General features: G+C 31.0%; 1 protein-coding gene across 1 annotated transcript; it reads left to right on the top strand.

Annotated features, from left to right (window-relative positions):
* Positions 1-9,998: 9,998 nt before the first annotated feature.
* LOC137807177 (12-oxophytodienoate reductase 3) lies at positions 9,999-13,566 on the top strand. Its single transcript, XM_068607657.1, has 5 exons — positions 9,999-10,194; positions 10,320-10,460; positions 11,164-11,294; positions 11,750-11,932; positions 12,667-13,566. Exons 1-5 carry the CDS (start codon positions 10,133-10,135, stop codon positions 13,326-13,328), a joined length of 1,179 nt encoding a protein of 392 aa, XP_068463758.1. The 5' UTR covers positions 9,999-10,132; the 3' UTR covers positions 13,329-13,566.
* The last annotated feature ends 2,684 nt before the right edge of the window (positions 13,567-16,250 follow it).

The raw sequence follows: 16,250 nt of genomic DNA, 5'->3' as shown, positions 1-16,250 counted from the left end.
CTTAAAAAATGACGAAAATAACTTTAAAAAAAAGAAGGGTGTAAATAAAAATTACTTTTGGATACTTTTATCTGGAAATATTTCGGATTTAGATATCCAGAACATATTTTTGAATTCCGGAAATATTTATCCGTAATGCATTTTTAATTTTATGTTTTGAATTTTTTTATCCAGAATTTTTTATTTTTTTATTTTTACTATTCTGGATTTTTAAATCCAGAATAAAAGTAATTTTGGAAATTTCAGAAAAGGATAGGGTGCAGGTTAGAATTGATATGTTACAGTAAGAAATTGCCTTCACACTTTTTGGGTCCATGAGTTGTTGAGCCCACACTGGTAATTGAAGCCCAACTCAATATAATTATTCTTAATATTATTTTTTAGTTGCAATATTTAAAAGTTGAAATGGAATCTATCCTAAACTGAAAAAGTGAAGATTCTCATTCAAAATGTAATAATTCAACCAAAATTTTCACAATCGGATTAGATTGTTTGGTCCCATTGAATCATCTTTAGTCTGATTCAATTGAGAGGCTAAATTGGTAGTGCACAAAGTTCATAAAATTTATTTAATAAATTATATATTTTCTTTAAAAAAATAAAAAATTAGTACTTGTACATATAAATTTATTATTGTTAATAAATATTAACGTATATTATTGAAATTTCAATTTAATATGATATAGAAAATTTATTATAAACATATATATTATTTAAAGGTTAAGAATCTATAAATTTCTTATTTATTTTAGATAGTCAAACATCATGAAATTATGATATTATATATTTTAATATTATTTTGTACTTTTAGTCATCAACAATATTTTTATTAATATCCAATTTGACCTTAATTAAATCATTAAATTTTAAAGTAGTAATTTGACTAATTCAGGAATCAGTCCAATTTTAAAAACATTGAATTCAACCATCGTGGAATCGATATTAATAATATTATTATTCTAACTAAATAATATTAAAAATAATATAATAATTTCATAATTTTATGGTGGTAAAAACTATAATAAAACATACATTTATAAGTTTTTAATGTTTAAAATATTTATAAAAATTAAGATTAAAATATGCTATTATATTTAAAGTAAAATTTTAATAATATTTATCCATATTTATTATTAATATTAACAAAACACACCGGCATCACTACAAGAAAATCATCAAATAGAAATCAATTTTTAGAAACCAAAATAATTAGTTGCAATAGTAACTAAATTAGAGACCATTTTAAAAACTAAAACAAAAATTGGTTTCTAAATTAGTTTATATTATTGTTAAATAGTTTCTAAATTAGTATCTAATTAGCAACCAAGGTTTTAACTACCAATTATTTAGTTTCTAAATTTAGTCTCTAAAATCTTGGTGGCTAATTAGATACTAATTTAGAAACTATTTAACAATAATATAAACTAATTTAGAAATCAATTTTTGTTTTAGTTTTTAAAATGGTCTCTAATTTAGTTACTATTGCAACTAATTATTTTGGTTTCTAAAAATTGGTTTCTATTTGATGATTTTCTTGTAGTGCATGAACATGTCTATCCTCATTTTTTATTTTTTAAAAAATAATATATGTTTTTTTTATTAAATATTTTAGTTAGAAAGATTAAAAAAAAAAAATATTTTAAAGTATATTATCTACTTTTTCTGTGTGATTTTTTGGATGGCATGATTATAGAAAAGTTAGTGATTTTTTGATGGCATGATTATAAAAAAATCTATTTAATTAGTAAATTTATTGTGTGTTATTTTTAGTTAAGTAATTTTACTAATTTATTTGAATATTGTACTTGATGAAAATATGTGAATAATTGATAATGGTGTTAGAATGCATCATATAGTCAAGAAGAATTTATTATTGTGCTAAGAAAGTTATCGGGGTTGGTGATGTGTGCTTATAAATCAACATAAGAATTATTGTTTAGAGGAGTTAATCATGTTCTAAATGTTTTAATTTGATTTTTGTGAAAATACTTTAAGAAAATGATCATGATAATCATTTTGGGGTTTGGAAACGGGAACTCATAAAAAGTAACTTGATTATAGATAAATATAGATTTTTTTTTAAATTGTATTGAATTAAAGTGAATATTATGAATATGGAGACATCTTTATGACTTTGATCATGTCAATGAAAAGAGATTGAATTATTTAGAAAAAAATATGTTCTATTTTAAGGATAGTAAAATGGTAGATTGAAGAAATGTTATTATTGTATGATTGTAAGTAGTCATGATATTATCTAAGAAGTATAGTTCTTCCAATAAATTTGAATTGTTCAAAATGGTGTATTAAGATATTTATGATCCATTGAAGGTAAAACTATTGAATGGTGCATTTTATCTGGTTTAAATTATTAACAAAGGATATAGATACACGACTTTTAGAAGGAAACTAATATTAATTTTGTCTTTTCTAATTTTGAGCGGTCTCTTTTTGTACTTATGTCTAGTCTTTAATTTATCTTTTCTTATTCTAGTATTTATTTACTTTTATTTTATATTATGTCTATTTAACTAGATCTAGAATGAGTGTAATGTTTGTATATATTTAGACTCTTTTCTTTGATCTAAGCAAGGAAAAGAAGATAGAAGAAATACTCATTCTCATATCCTTTCCCTTTTTTTTTTTTGCTTTTTTTTTTATCTCAGTTCTTTATTTATAATATGATATCAGAGCTTTGAAGAGAGAGTTGTGGTAGTTACATTTACTCAAGGGTGAAGTTGTTGATCCCTCACAAAATTTTTGTTCTCCTTACCATGTTAGTTCAAAGACAAAACTATAGTCTCAACAAATTGGTTTTACTCCTGAGTAGTATCAAACATTGTTAACTCTCTTACAAAAGTCAAAGTCCAGTGACAATATTTCTAATGAAGTCTCTATTATTCCTTCCAACATGACAACATGCAATATTTCTAATCAAGTCTCTATTATTCCTTCCAACAAGACAACACAATCTGGTAATAAATTTCTTTATTCCTTCAGTTCTTGGATTCTTGATAGTGGTACTGACCACATTTGTTCATCCTTAACTCATTTCACTTCATATCATCCAATTAATCCTATTTATGTCAAATTCCCAAATGTCAATCAAGTCATCTCAATCAAAATAATGTCATAGACAATTTTCTATATATTCCTTGTTTCAATTTTAATCTTCTTTCAGTAGCAAAATTGATTGATAATTTATCTTGTGTTCTTACTTTTGACTCTAATGGTTGTCACATTCAGGACAAGAACTCCTTAAAAATAATTGGTTCAGCTAAGATGCAAGATAAAATTTTTATACTCAGGATCTCATCCTATAAAAAACTTTAAATCAAACTCATCAAATATGCACATGCCATCATTACTGTTAATGTCATGCTAGTGATATGAAAACCCTTTGCCATTTTCGATTAGGACATGTTTCTAACAAATGTATTGATATTATAATGACTAAATTTCCTTTTGTTAAATATAACAAATCAATTGTTTGTGATGTTTTTCATTTTGCAAAACAAAAAAGACTTTCATTTCCTATTAGTACATCTAAATAAAAAAATTCTTTTGAATTGATTCATGTAGGTGTATGAGGACCATACTCAATACCATCAATTCATGGTCATAAATATTTATTGACCATAGTTGATGACTATTCGAGGTACACATGAATTTTTCTTTTAAAACAAAAATCTGAAGTTGAAAAGACTTTGGAAAGTTTTGTTGTTTTTGTTCAAACACAATTTGAGACAACAATAAAAATAATAAGAAGTGATAATGAGACTGAATTTTTCATGACTAATTCATTTGTTAACAAAGGAATAGTGCATCAAACATCATGTGTCAATACTCCACAATAAAATATCATAGTTGAAAGGAAACATGGTCATATATTAAATGTAGCAAAAACTCTCATGATACAATCTCATTTATCCAAAAATTTATTGGTCATACTCTGTGATACATGTTGCGCATATTATAAACATGCTTCCAACACCTGTTTTAAATTATTCCTCTCCTCATGAAATGCTTTACAAAACTACACCAGATTTTAATGGATTAAAGGTGTTTGGATCTTTGTGCTATGCTAGCACTTTGTCAACAAACAAACAAAAATTGATCCAAGGGCATCAAAATGTGTTTTTATTGGTTTTAAAAGGGGGACAAAAGGATGTGTTTTGTTGAATATTCAATCTAGAAATTTTTGTGTGTCTAGATATGTTGTCTTTTATGAAAAAAAAATTCCATATCAAAGAGTTCAAGATACTAGCAATGAAACTAATAGTCCTAACATTCATGATCAAATTTTATTTACTGGAGATCAACCTATCTTGAGTCAGGCATTACAATTCATTCTTGCACCTTGTGATAATGCTGAAAATAATAGTAATAATAACTGTGAGTCAAACATCGAGGTTCCAGAAGAATTTTGTTCCCATATAAACCAAAACCTTAATGAAGATCATGACACCAAACAAAATTTTAAATCGGATCAATCTGTCGGAATGAGTACCAGAATAAAAAAACCACTATGAGTATCTAAAGGACTATCATTGTAATCTTAATGTTTCCAATACATCTTCAAGAGTTAAATATCCTTTGAATTTTGTTTTGTCTTATGACAATTTATCACCTTCTTAGACATCTTTTGTTATGTCTCTTTCTTCACATGTTGAGTCAAACACTTATTCTGAAACTGTGAAACATGACTGTTGGAGAAAAGTTATACAATGTGAGATATCTGCTTTGGAGTCAAATCAAACATGGGAGACTGCTCTTTTGCCTAAAGAAAAAACAACCATAGGTTGCAAATGGATATTCAAAATAAAATATAAGGCTAATGGAACAATTGAAAGGTATAAAGCAAGGCTAGTAGCAAAGGGATACACAGACATAAGACATTAACTATCTTGATACTTTCTCTACAATAGCAAAGATGATCACATAAGGTTGCTTATTCTCTAGCTTCTATCTATAATTGGGAATTGAAACAATTAGACATAAACAATGCATTTTTACATGGAGAGTTGAAAGAAGATGTATACATGGTTGCTCCTCCTAGATTGACTTCTATTTAACCAGGACAAGTTTGTAAATTAAAAAAGGCTTTATATGGCCTTAAGCAAGCCAGCAGAGAGTGGTTTGTCAAATTTTCATCCTTTTTTGCTTTCAATGGGATATACTAAATCTATGAATGATCATTCATTGTTCATTAATTTCAATATGTAGTACTTGGTCTCTGATGTTGTGCACATCAATTTCAATGTTTTGGATCGAGTATGCATAACTGGATTTGAAGCTAGTGCCTTGACACTCAAGTTATCACACCACAATGTTGGTTTTCTTGGCAGAGGGAGTTTCAATTCATCAAGAAGTGAACGGGTCCATGCTATTTAAGTAGTTAAGTCAGCCAATAGTCTATATTTTAACTCTGTACTAGATCTTGAGACTACCTTTTGCTTGCTCAAAGACCAAGAAACAAGTGTTTCACCAAGGAAGATACATTGACCATCCATGGATTTTCTATCATCCATACTTGTTGCCCAGTCTGCATCTGAGAATCCTACTAAGTCCAAGTCAGTGGATGGTTTAATGTGTAGACAATGTTGAATGGTACCTTGAAGATATCTCAGTATTCTTTTTATGCCTCTTCAATGATCTATAGTGGGAGAGCTTATGAATTGTCTGAGCTTGTTAACTGAGAATGCTATATTGGGTCTTGTGTTTGTTAAGTATTGCAAAGATCCTATAGCTTGTCTGAACACGGTTGGGTCTTGTAATTTCCCCCCTTTACCTATAAACTGCTTGCCAGTTATCATAGGTGTTGGACAAGATGAAGTATTTTCCGTTTTGAATTTTCTCAGGATGTCCCCTATGTATTTTGATTGCTTTAGGTACATACCAGATGCATCTTTTTGAACTTTTATGCCTAAGAAGTTGTGTAGTGGACCAAGATCCTTAAGTGAAAACACACCATTGAGTTGTTTGATGAAGGATTCCAAGAACTTGGTGTTGTTACCTGTGACAATTATATCATCCACATATATAAGTAGGAAGGTAATGTGATTTGTACCTCTTAGAGTGAATAATGAGGAATCACTTTTTGTGTTCTTGAAACCCTAGCTGACTAAGGCATTTTTGAGATTGTCAAACCAAACTCTTCGGGTCTGTTTCAATCCATAAATTGTCTTGGATAACTTGCAAACATGTTCAGATTTAGTTGAATGTACAAATCCTTCTGGTTGAGGCATAAACACAGTTTCTTTGAGATAGCCATTAAGAAATGCATTGTTTATGTCCAATTGTTTGACCTCCCAATTGAGGTGCACTGCAATTGAGAGTATGATTCGAATTGTACTGGCCTTGATAAATGGACTGAAGGTCTCTTCATAGTCCAATCCAACTGTTTGTTGAAATCCTTTTGCTACTAGTCTTGCCTTTCTCCTTTCAATTGTTCCATCAGCTTTGTACTTGGTCTTGAATACCCATTTAGAATCAATGATGTTTTCTTGGCCTTGATATGCTATCAAGAGCCAGGTTTGATTTGACATGAGTGCCTGATACTCTTTTTTCATAGCTTCTTTCCATTGTGGTCTTGTAAGTGCTTTTGTGACATTTTCTGGTTCCTTTTCATCTGTGATAGTTTCAACGAACCCAACATATGGCTTCTTTGGCTTGTGAATTCTAGCCTTGCTCCTGGTCCAATGAGTGATAGTGTCTGTGTTTGGTTCAACAAGATTTTGGTGATCTCCAACAATTGTTTCTGTGAGATCAGAAATTGGAATGTTGTTTGGTGAATTATTTTCAAAAATTGGACTAATGCTTGGTGAATTATTTTCAAAAATTGGACTGCTCTTTGTTGAATCATTTGCAACCTAATCTCTTCTAAGATTAAATGCAACACTCTTAGTTGGATTGACTGGTTCTTGTTCGTCACCAAGATTGTTATTATCTAGAAGTGTGGTTGCTCCAATATGTGAGTGTTTCAAGGGACTTCTTGGATTGAGAAAGCCATCATGGAATAGAAAATGTTCTTCATTGAAAACAACATGTCTTGAAGTGAATATTCTTCCATGAGAATTTATGCATTTGTATCCTTTGTGAGAGTTACTATACCCCAAGAACACACATATGGTTGTGTGGAATTATAGTTTGTGTTGGTTATAGGGCTTGAGACAAGGATAACCCGCACACCCAAAGGGTTTTAAGGAATTGTAGTAAGCTTCCTTTCGAAAAAGCAATGAGTAAGGGCTTTCATTTTGAGTGACTAGAGAGGGCGTCTGTTTATGAGATAAACTGCTGTGGAGAAAGCTTCCACAAAAAATGTAAGGGCATTTTGGCTTGTGCTAGCAATGTCAAGCCAAATTCAGCAATATGCATGCGTTTTCTTTCAGTCCTACCATTTTGTTGTGATGTGTAAGGGCATGACATTCTAAATTGTATCCCTGTTTCCATTGCATGGTTTTGCACAACTTTATATTCACCACCACCATCACATTGGATTGTCTTAATTCTCTTGTTAAACAAATTTTATGCCATGTTTTTAAACTAAATAAAGGCTTGTGCAATATTTGATTTATGTTTTAGAGGATAAATCCAAGTAAATCTACTAAAATCATCAATGAAGTGAACATAATATTTGAAACCAGAAGAAGATATTATTGGTGCAGGACCCCAAACATCAGTATGGACTAATTCAAGGATTTCCTTAGCATGAGAGGAAGATGTTTTGAAGGGTAAAAAATGCATTTTGCCATATTGACAGGCCTCAGAAAAGTTAAAATGATCTTTAGATGATAGTTTCACATTACAAATTTTCAAGACTCTATCTAGGACTGTATTATTTGGATGACCATGCCTTCTATGCCAGCTTTCCTTGACAGAAACATAAGCATACGAGTCCCTTTCAGTCCTTAAGAGCCGATACAAGCCATCTTTAAGTGTCCCTTTTAGAATTGCCTTCCTTGTTAACTTGTCTTGCACAAAGCAACAATTTGCATCAAACTCAACAAGAATGTTATTGTCAACAATTAATTTTGACACACTTAATAGCTTTTTGGTAATGTTGGGCACATATAAGACATCAAGTAAGTTGAGTGAGTTTAGTTTTGAGGAACCTGTGGCAGCAATCTGCAATTTCTCACCACTTCCAACTATTAATGAGAGTTCTTACCATGATGTTTTGCTAATTCCTCAAATTTTTTAGTTTGGTGTGTCACATGATTGCTTGCACCACTGTCAAAGTACCAATCATAATCTTGAACATAGCTTTGTGAGGCTAGGAAGGCATTGTGTGCTCCTTGTTTGTCACTGATGAATCATTTGAGTTTGAATAAGACTTATCAAACCTGTTGTAGCAATTTACTGTTATGTACCCAACCTTGTTGCAAACTTGGCATGTTGGTTTAGGCATTCTTCCTCTTCCTCTGCCTCTCCAACTTCTGAAGTTATAGCCACTCTAGTTATTGTTTGTTTTGAATTTTTTTACCTTTGTAATCAGTTTTATTGGCAACATTTGCTGATGCATTAAGAGTGAGTTTGGTAAGACTATTCAGTTGATAAAGTCTACTCTCAAAGATCAATAATTGGGCCTACAGATCAACCCAAGTGAGACTAGTTTGACCACCACAGGATTGTATAAAAATATTTTATTTAATTTGATGATTACATCATACATATATAGTAAAACCTAACAGTATATAATCCTACAACTAATGGCTAATATCACGATACTAAAACAAATAAGGTAACAATCAATGTTGACAACCATTGATTAATAATTACATTACAAGGATTGACACAATCAAAGACAATCATAAGAATCCACACATTAAGGGATCTTGTCTTTAATTATACCAAAGCCTTAAGGCCTCAATCTTTCAAGAGTATTTGTTACAAGCTCTCTCTCATCAATATTTTTTTCCTCAGCTTGTGGGGGGCTAACAAAGGATATGGATACAAGGCTTCTAGAAGGAAACTATAATATTAATTTTGTCTTTTCTAGTTCTGAACAGTTTCTTTTTGTACTTATGTCTAGCTTTTAATTTGTCTTTTCTTATTCTAGTTTTTATTGGATTTTATTTTATATTATGTCTCTTTAACTAGACCTAGAATGAGTGTATTGTTTGTATATATTCAGACTCTTTGCTTTGATCCAAACAAGGAAAATAAAATAGAAAAAATATTCATTCTCATATCTTTTATTCTCTTTTTTCTTCTTCTTTGTTTTATTTCTGTTCTTTATTTATAATAATTATTTTTATTTACTATTGTTACATGAAGTTTGACTTTATACTTTGAAAACAAAAGGCTGGGTGTTAAGATAAAATATTTTATAGTATAATTCTATTTTGAGAAATTTCATTTTTTTGGTTGTTTGTGAACATTATTGTCTAGTTTGCTTTGACTGATTATATGAATTGGATTTACTCTTTAGTAATCATAGCAGATATGTTTCGTTAATATAAAGAACTCATGATTTTTATCCTTAAATTTTTTCCTAGTCTTTTGTATATGATGTACCATTATTCTCTTATAATGTTGTATCTTCTTTTATGCTCATCATAATTTTTCGCAAACAAATTGAGAAAATTTCAATTCATCATCATCATTATTATATATAAGATGTTATTTGGACTTATTTTCTCATTGACCCTAATTAAAAAGTTTTCATTATGAAATAAATACATTCAAAACATCATAAGAATAAGAATATCCCCAAAACTTGGGACAAACAAGAGGCAACGGGAGTAGAGTGAGAATGTTGGTGTTGGACATAAGAAAATGGGTACCAATCTTCCATTCTTTTCACTAATGGAGAACCACACCCACGCCAACATCATTTTCATCATCATTCTCAACCTCAACTCCATTACCAGATCCATTCAGGCATCACCGTCCAAAATTCAACCCTAAAATAATATCTTAAATCAACGTCACTAATAATAAATCAGAGATTAAGCACGTGCAAAACAGACCATGGACAGGATTAAGCACGTGCAACATTCAAACCAATTGAAGCATATAACAGAACACCATTGATCCTTCAATAATTGAACATCAACACCAACTCCTTCACTCCCTGCTTTCACTCCTTTTCTATTCTAAAGCAAGATCATCGCCACCGCTTCCAACTATGGCAGAAAACTCCTCCCTATTTTCTCCTTACAGCATGGCCAAATTCAACCTCTCTCACAGGTCACTCTCACACTTTTCATCACTTCCTTAATTCTCTTCATACCTACAATTAATTTTCTTTAAATCTCTTCTTTTTCGTCAACAAAACATGGGGGATCTGGCCATCTGAGTTGGGTTTTGTGCAGGGTAGTATTGGCTCCCATGACCAGATGCAGAGCGTTGAAGGAGATTCCAAACGCAGCACTTGCTGAGTACTACACTCAAAGATCAACACCAGGTGGACTTCTCATCACCGAAGGCACCTCGATCTCCCCCACTGCTCCTGGGTACTCCACTATTCTCTTCCTATTCCTATTTCTCTTCATCAGATTCTTAAATTCCACTCACATTTTTTTATGTGTATAAACACAACTATGATCCCTCCTTTTCATGTCAAAATATATTTTTCTTCATATTTAATTAGTTTTTTAAGATAAATTAGTTCGTGACTTATATCATAATGTTAAATAATATATTCATTTTAACTTACATGTTGAAGATATTATTGATTATAAGACTCTGTAACTCCAGTCAAATTAACAAACATTTATTCCTTGTTTCAATGCAAAACTGTTTGTTTTTTACTAATTTTTGTTCAATTCAAATACGGGCCCTCAATACTTGAACTGTCAACCAACGAGTCCTAGGGTGGTGCCCCTTGGGGTTGGTGGTCAGAGTAAATAATGGGGTCTGTTTTTAATCTTCTCTTTTTAACAACTTTTTGTTTATTTTATAAAAATTATAATTTTTATAATATATTTACCTGGTAATCTTTTTATAATTCAGAAAAATATTGACAATATTAATTTTTTTTATTTTCAATAAAAATTAATTTTCATGGTTATTCAATAAAAAGTTATCGATAAATCAGTAAAAAAAAAAGGGAAATTTGTACTTCTGCAATACGATATCTTTGTAATTAATTTTCTTCTTTTTTTGAACGTGTGATTAGTAAGTAGTAGTAGTAGATAAGTTGTGGTGTTGATGCAGGTTTCCCCATGTGCCTGGGATATATTCAGATGAACAAGTGGATGCATGGAGAGATATAGTGGATGCTGTGCATGACAAAGGCAGCATTATCTTCTGTCAACTTTGGCATGTTGGTCGTGCGTCTCATCCAGGTAAAGTGCCCCTCATTCTCATCCACCAATTTAATTAGTGCTCATTTTGGGTCCTAATCCTTCAGAGTCATCAATTAGCCTTTAAATTATTGATTAGGTTTCCTCTAATAATGAGAGATTACAGTAATTTGTATATGATCCCAGACTTAAATTTTATGGTCACTAACTTTAAGCGAATTTTTTTAGAAGTTTTTGGTTTGAATTGTGATTAGAGTTTTGCTTGGATCATCTGTGTTAATTTTTAATGAAATGCATCTAATTTTGTTCTTTACTTAACTCACTCTACGCATGTCCAATAGTTAATATTTTCAGATTTTGACATAACTGATTCTAATGAAGCGCAGGGAAAATTATGATTTGTTATTTTCTCCGTGTTACATTTACTCTTCAGTTATCTGTTTCTTGAGTTGTTAGCTCATTTTGCACTTTCATCGACTGATTTACCTGTGAAACAGTGTATCAGCCTGGTGAGGCTCCACCCATTTCGTCCACCTCCAAGCCCCTATCGGCGAGGTGGAGGATTCTCCTTCCCGATGGGTCCTATGGCGTTTACCCAGAGCCTCGTGCACTTAGCACTTCTGAGATACCTGAAATTGTGCAGCATTATCGCGAAGCAGCAATTAATGCAATTCGAGCAGGTTAGTTTCTTAAAATCAGCAACAACCAATGGTTTTTTGATACTAAATGTAGTCGTCTCAATTAAGATATTACAGTATGTTAATGTATGTGTTCAAGTGCAAGTGTCTCTTTAGTATTTAGCTGTCATTAATGATGACATTGCATGCATGTATACACACCATCTGTTTCCCTCATCTGATCTATTTTTCTTGTAACTCTGAAGAAAATAAAAGGAAGAGGTGATGATATGCAGCATTTTAATTCTATTTTCAATAATAGATTCCAATTCCAAGTGAAAGAAGAGCAAAGTTGACTCTAGTGGGTTAAAGTTAGCCTGTGGATGCGTCTTAGTGTTATGTTATTTATAGGCACAAAATGTTACGCAGTGTTTTAATGAGCTTAACAACAAGGAGAATTAACTCACCATACTTCAAAAGCTACAAGATTACAGATTTCTATGCCAAAAATTTGAGGTGTTGATTAGTTTTTGTGATACTTCTTAGAGGGGTTTGCCCCTCTAAAAAGTTGTGGAAGCTGCGAAATAATTGCCTACCGATTGTAATAAGCTAATGCTTTCTTTAAATTTCTCCGGTAGTTTCATTGATCTATTATATACAAATGAAGATTAATTACTCTTGATCTATTGCTATGGATTCTTTACATTTCTAGCTCGTGCATTGTGGGTTTGTTAAATAGAACACAATCAAATAGAACATAATTATCAAGGTATATGATGAAATGCGACATATGTCAGGTTTTGATGGAATTGAGATTCACGGGGCACATGGATATCTCATTGATCAATTCTTAAAGGATGGAATCAATGATCGAACTGATGAATATGGCGGATCACTAGCAAACCGGTGCAGGTTCCTAATGCAGGTGGTTCAAGCTGTTGTTTCTGCCATTGGGGCAGAAAGGGTTGCTGTCAGAATTTCGCCTGCCATTGATCACCTTGATGCCATTGACTCTGACCCACTTGGACTGGGCTTAGCAGTGGTTGAGAGACTCAACAATTTCCAGAAAGAGCTGGGCAGAAAAATCACTTATCTTCATGTTACTCAGCCTCGATACACAGCTTATGGGCAAACTGAGTCAGGTAGACCTGGCAGTGAAGATGAGGAAGCTCATTTGATGCAGAACTTGAGAAAGGCTTATGAGGGAACATTCATGTGTAGTGGTGGTTTTACTAGGAAGTTAGGAATGGAAGCTGTAGCTGAAGGCCATGCTGACTTAGTATCCTATGGTCGTCTTTTCATTTCCAATCCAGACTTGGTTTTAAGGCTCAAGCTTAATGCACCTCTAACCAAGTATAACAGGAAGACGTTTTACACTCAGGATCCTGTTATAGGATACACAGATTATCCTTTCATGAGCAAAGAAAGTGAAGCAAAGGACCCAAGGGCACGCCTTTAACTGTAATGGATTTTGGCTTTTATAATTTTGATAGTCATATTTATAATTGGAATGTCTCAATATCAAGTGAATGTCTTTGTTTTGAAAATTTGCCTGACATAATTTCTTTGGCCTGTATAGTCATCTATATTGCCTGGAAGTTGCTTCTCTGTATTTATTGTTGGATTACTGTGTATAATAATTTTAATCTAATATTTGCCAGTCCCTTCTTAATATAGTGAACTATCTTCTTTTTTCAGCTTGAGATTGATCATATAACCAATGAAACCTTGGAAGAATATAATGCTATTAATTTGACAGCTTTTCTATAACTGCCAGGGCCCTCCCTACGAAATTAGGACTTAGTACATATTTTTGTTTATATTTAATATAATTATTATTTTTAATTCCTTTAATATCTCTTGTTACTAGTATATTTATTGCATTACTTTTTAGTACCTATGCATGCAAACAGTGAAAGTAAGGTTTTTTTAAAAATATCTTAGACACATATTACGTTGATTTGATATTAAAAAGTATTATTTTATTATAATATAATATTTTATTTTAAAAAATAATTGTGAAATAGTTGTTTTTTACTATTTACATTGTTAAACAAACTTTATTATTTTTAAATGCTCTTTGTAGAATATAAACTTAGACTTTAAAAAACCATAAAAAGTACATGCCATTTACCATTTTGTCAAATTTAGGAAAAAGTTCTTATAATTAAAAGATTACTAAAAAAAAATTTAATGCCCGAGACATCATGGATTGCGTCTTATTAAATAATTCTGATAATTTGAATATTATAGTATAGTCAGAATGAATTATTAAGTAATAATTATATTAATTGACAAGGTTTTTTAAGAAATAAAATCATTTTTCAATGATTTATAATTAGTTCTGATATTTCATTTTCGAGGTTGAATTTATTTATATTTTTTAACTATAGCAACTATTATCATCTATATTTTTTACTACATTCCGAAAAGAATGCAAAAATATGTTCTAATATTTTCTATCAAAGAGCCAATTTCTTATTTAAACATTTCTCAATATTTTCAATTTTAAAAGTAAATGAAAATTAATATTAGAATATTTCTAAATATGTTTTTTTTTTCAAAATTAACACAATATGTTTTTTTTTTATAAAAATTGTTCTAAACGTTTAACGTGAGTTCTTAATATTTGAAAATCCATGAAAGATCAGAATAATTAATAATATTTTTAATTTCTCCATGTGTACTTACATACATTATAATGTCATAATAAAAAAATAACTAAACATATATACAATTTTAATTTTATTTTCGACTTACGTATATGTTGAATTAGATCCACGAAAACCACCTTTATCATATTATTTTTGGTATGTTATTCTCATTACAACATAACTACATAAATAAGAATTTAGTCCACTTATATAACAGGTACATTCCTATGACCTAATAGACTAGTTTTCTTTTTTACATGACATAACACATATTATGTCATATGAATCTCTCTCGACTCCAACCACCTAATAATTATTTTCTATGAGATTTCAATATCAGTATAGTCAAGATTGTTAGAATATATGACCTTAAACGAAAGGGGGTGAATTGTTTAAGAGGGGTTTTTGAAAACTTTTTCAGCTAGAACAAAATCCTTTGTATGAAACTAAATCAGAAATTCAGTTAGCCAAGAAATTAAGCACAAAAAAGCAAAACACCAAAAAAACAATCGGTTGTTTCTGCGAAACAATCGGTTGTTTATACCAGTAAAGCAATAACAACTGAATTTAAATGAGTTTAAGGGAAGAAAGAGATACACAAACAATTTATACTGGTTCACTCTTAAACCAAGAGCTACATCCAGTCCTCAGAAGCCACTGGGCAATCCACTAAGCAATCAAAACAGATTACACACAAACCACCAAAGAAGTGACCTTGAACCCTTCAAGAAACACACTCTCTTTGGCACAACACACACCAAGAATGTTGATCTTGACCACCTCAAGAGCACACAACACTCCTTGGCAACAACACCAGAATTTACAGAATATTTAGAACGAATTACACTTGTTTATAGAACAACCTGAAATCAATACAGATGTAATCCTATTCCACTCTTTCTTGAGAAAACCCAAAGCTTTATGTGAATGTTCAAAACTTCAAAGCAATCTTTCACAACTGAAAAAATAAAATCTATTTTTCTTGTTTGTTATAAAACATAAACAAACTATTTATATCCTTCAAAGATTCGTCAAAGCATTTAATAGAGGAGCGTATTTAGTTGGAAATCATTTAAAGCACACTCAACTAACAAAACATAATTGTTAGGATTTTCAAAGAAACAATCGATTGAAACCACGAAACAATCGATTGTTATGGTTTGACAGCAAGTCAACCAACCAAAACAGTTTTCAACCTTTTCAAAAACACCTAAGAGTAAAACAATCGATTGTTTTGACAAAACAACAAGTTGTTTTTCACTTTGTTTGAAAAACACTTTAAACTCAAAAAGGTTTAAAACACATTAGCTTTAGATTCAACAAAGAGTGGATTACACATTTAAACTACCCAGATCCTATCCTAAACACAACAGCAATTCCAGCCTTGCATCAAACACTTGGATTTGGATTCTTCAAAGCCTTTGATCACTCTTGATCAACAATCTCCCCCTATTTGATGAAGACAGATCCATGGTTGCTTGTGTTGGACTTTGTTTGAATCTGAAGCAGTTCCTGGAAAACAAAACTTATGTAATACAAAGCATCTATAGCAGTAGGTTCGAATATCATATTAGCTTGTTTTCTGCATAACCATTACAGCAGAGAAAACCAGCCAAAAAGGCTAACCATATTCAAACTATAAAACATCAGCAGCAGCAGCAGAATAAAAACCACTTAAGTAGATAGAGTTTGCAGAGTTTTAAGACTACACAACACCAAATTCTCCC

The sequence above is a fragment of the Phaseolus vulgaris genome, chromosome 3 (genome assembly GCF_051622355.1).
Source record: "Phaseolus vulgaris cultivar YP4 chromosome 3, ASM5162235v1, whole genome shotgun sequence".
Lineage (NCBI taxonomy): Eukaryota > Viridiplantae > Streptophyta > Magnoliopsida > Fabales > Fabaceae > Phaseolus > Phaseolus vulgaris.
The sequence above is the reverse complement of the archived record's forward strand: the minus strand, read 5'-3'. Positions and strand labels throughout refer to the sequence as shown.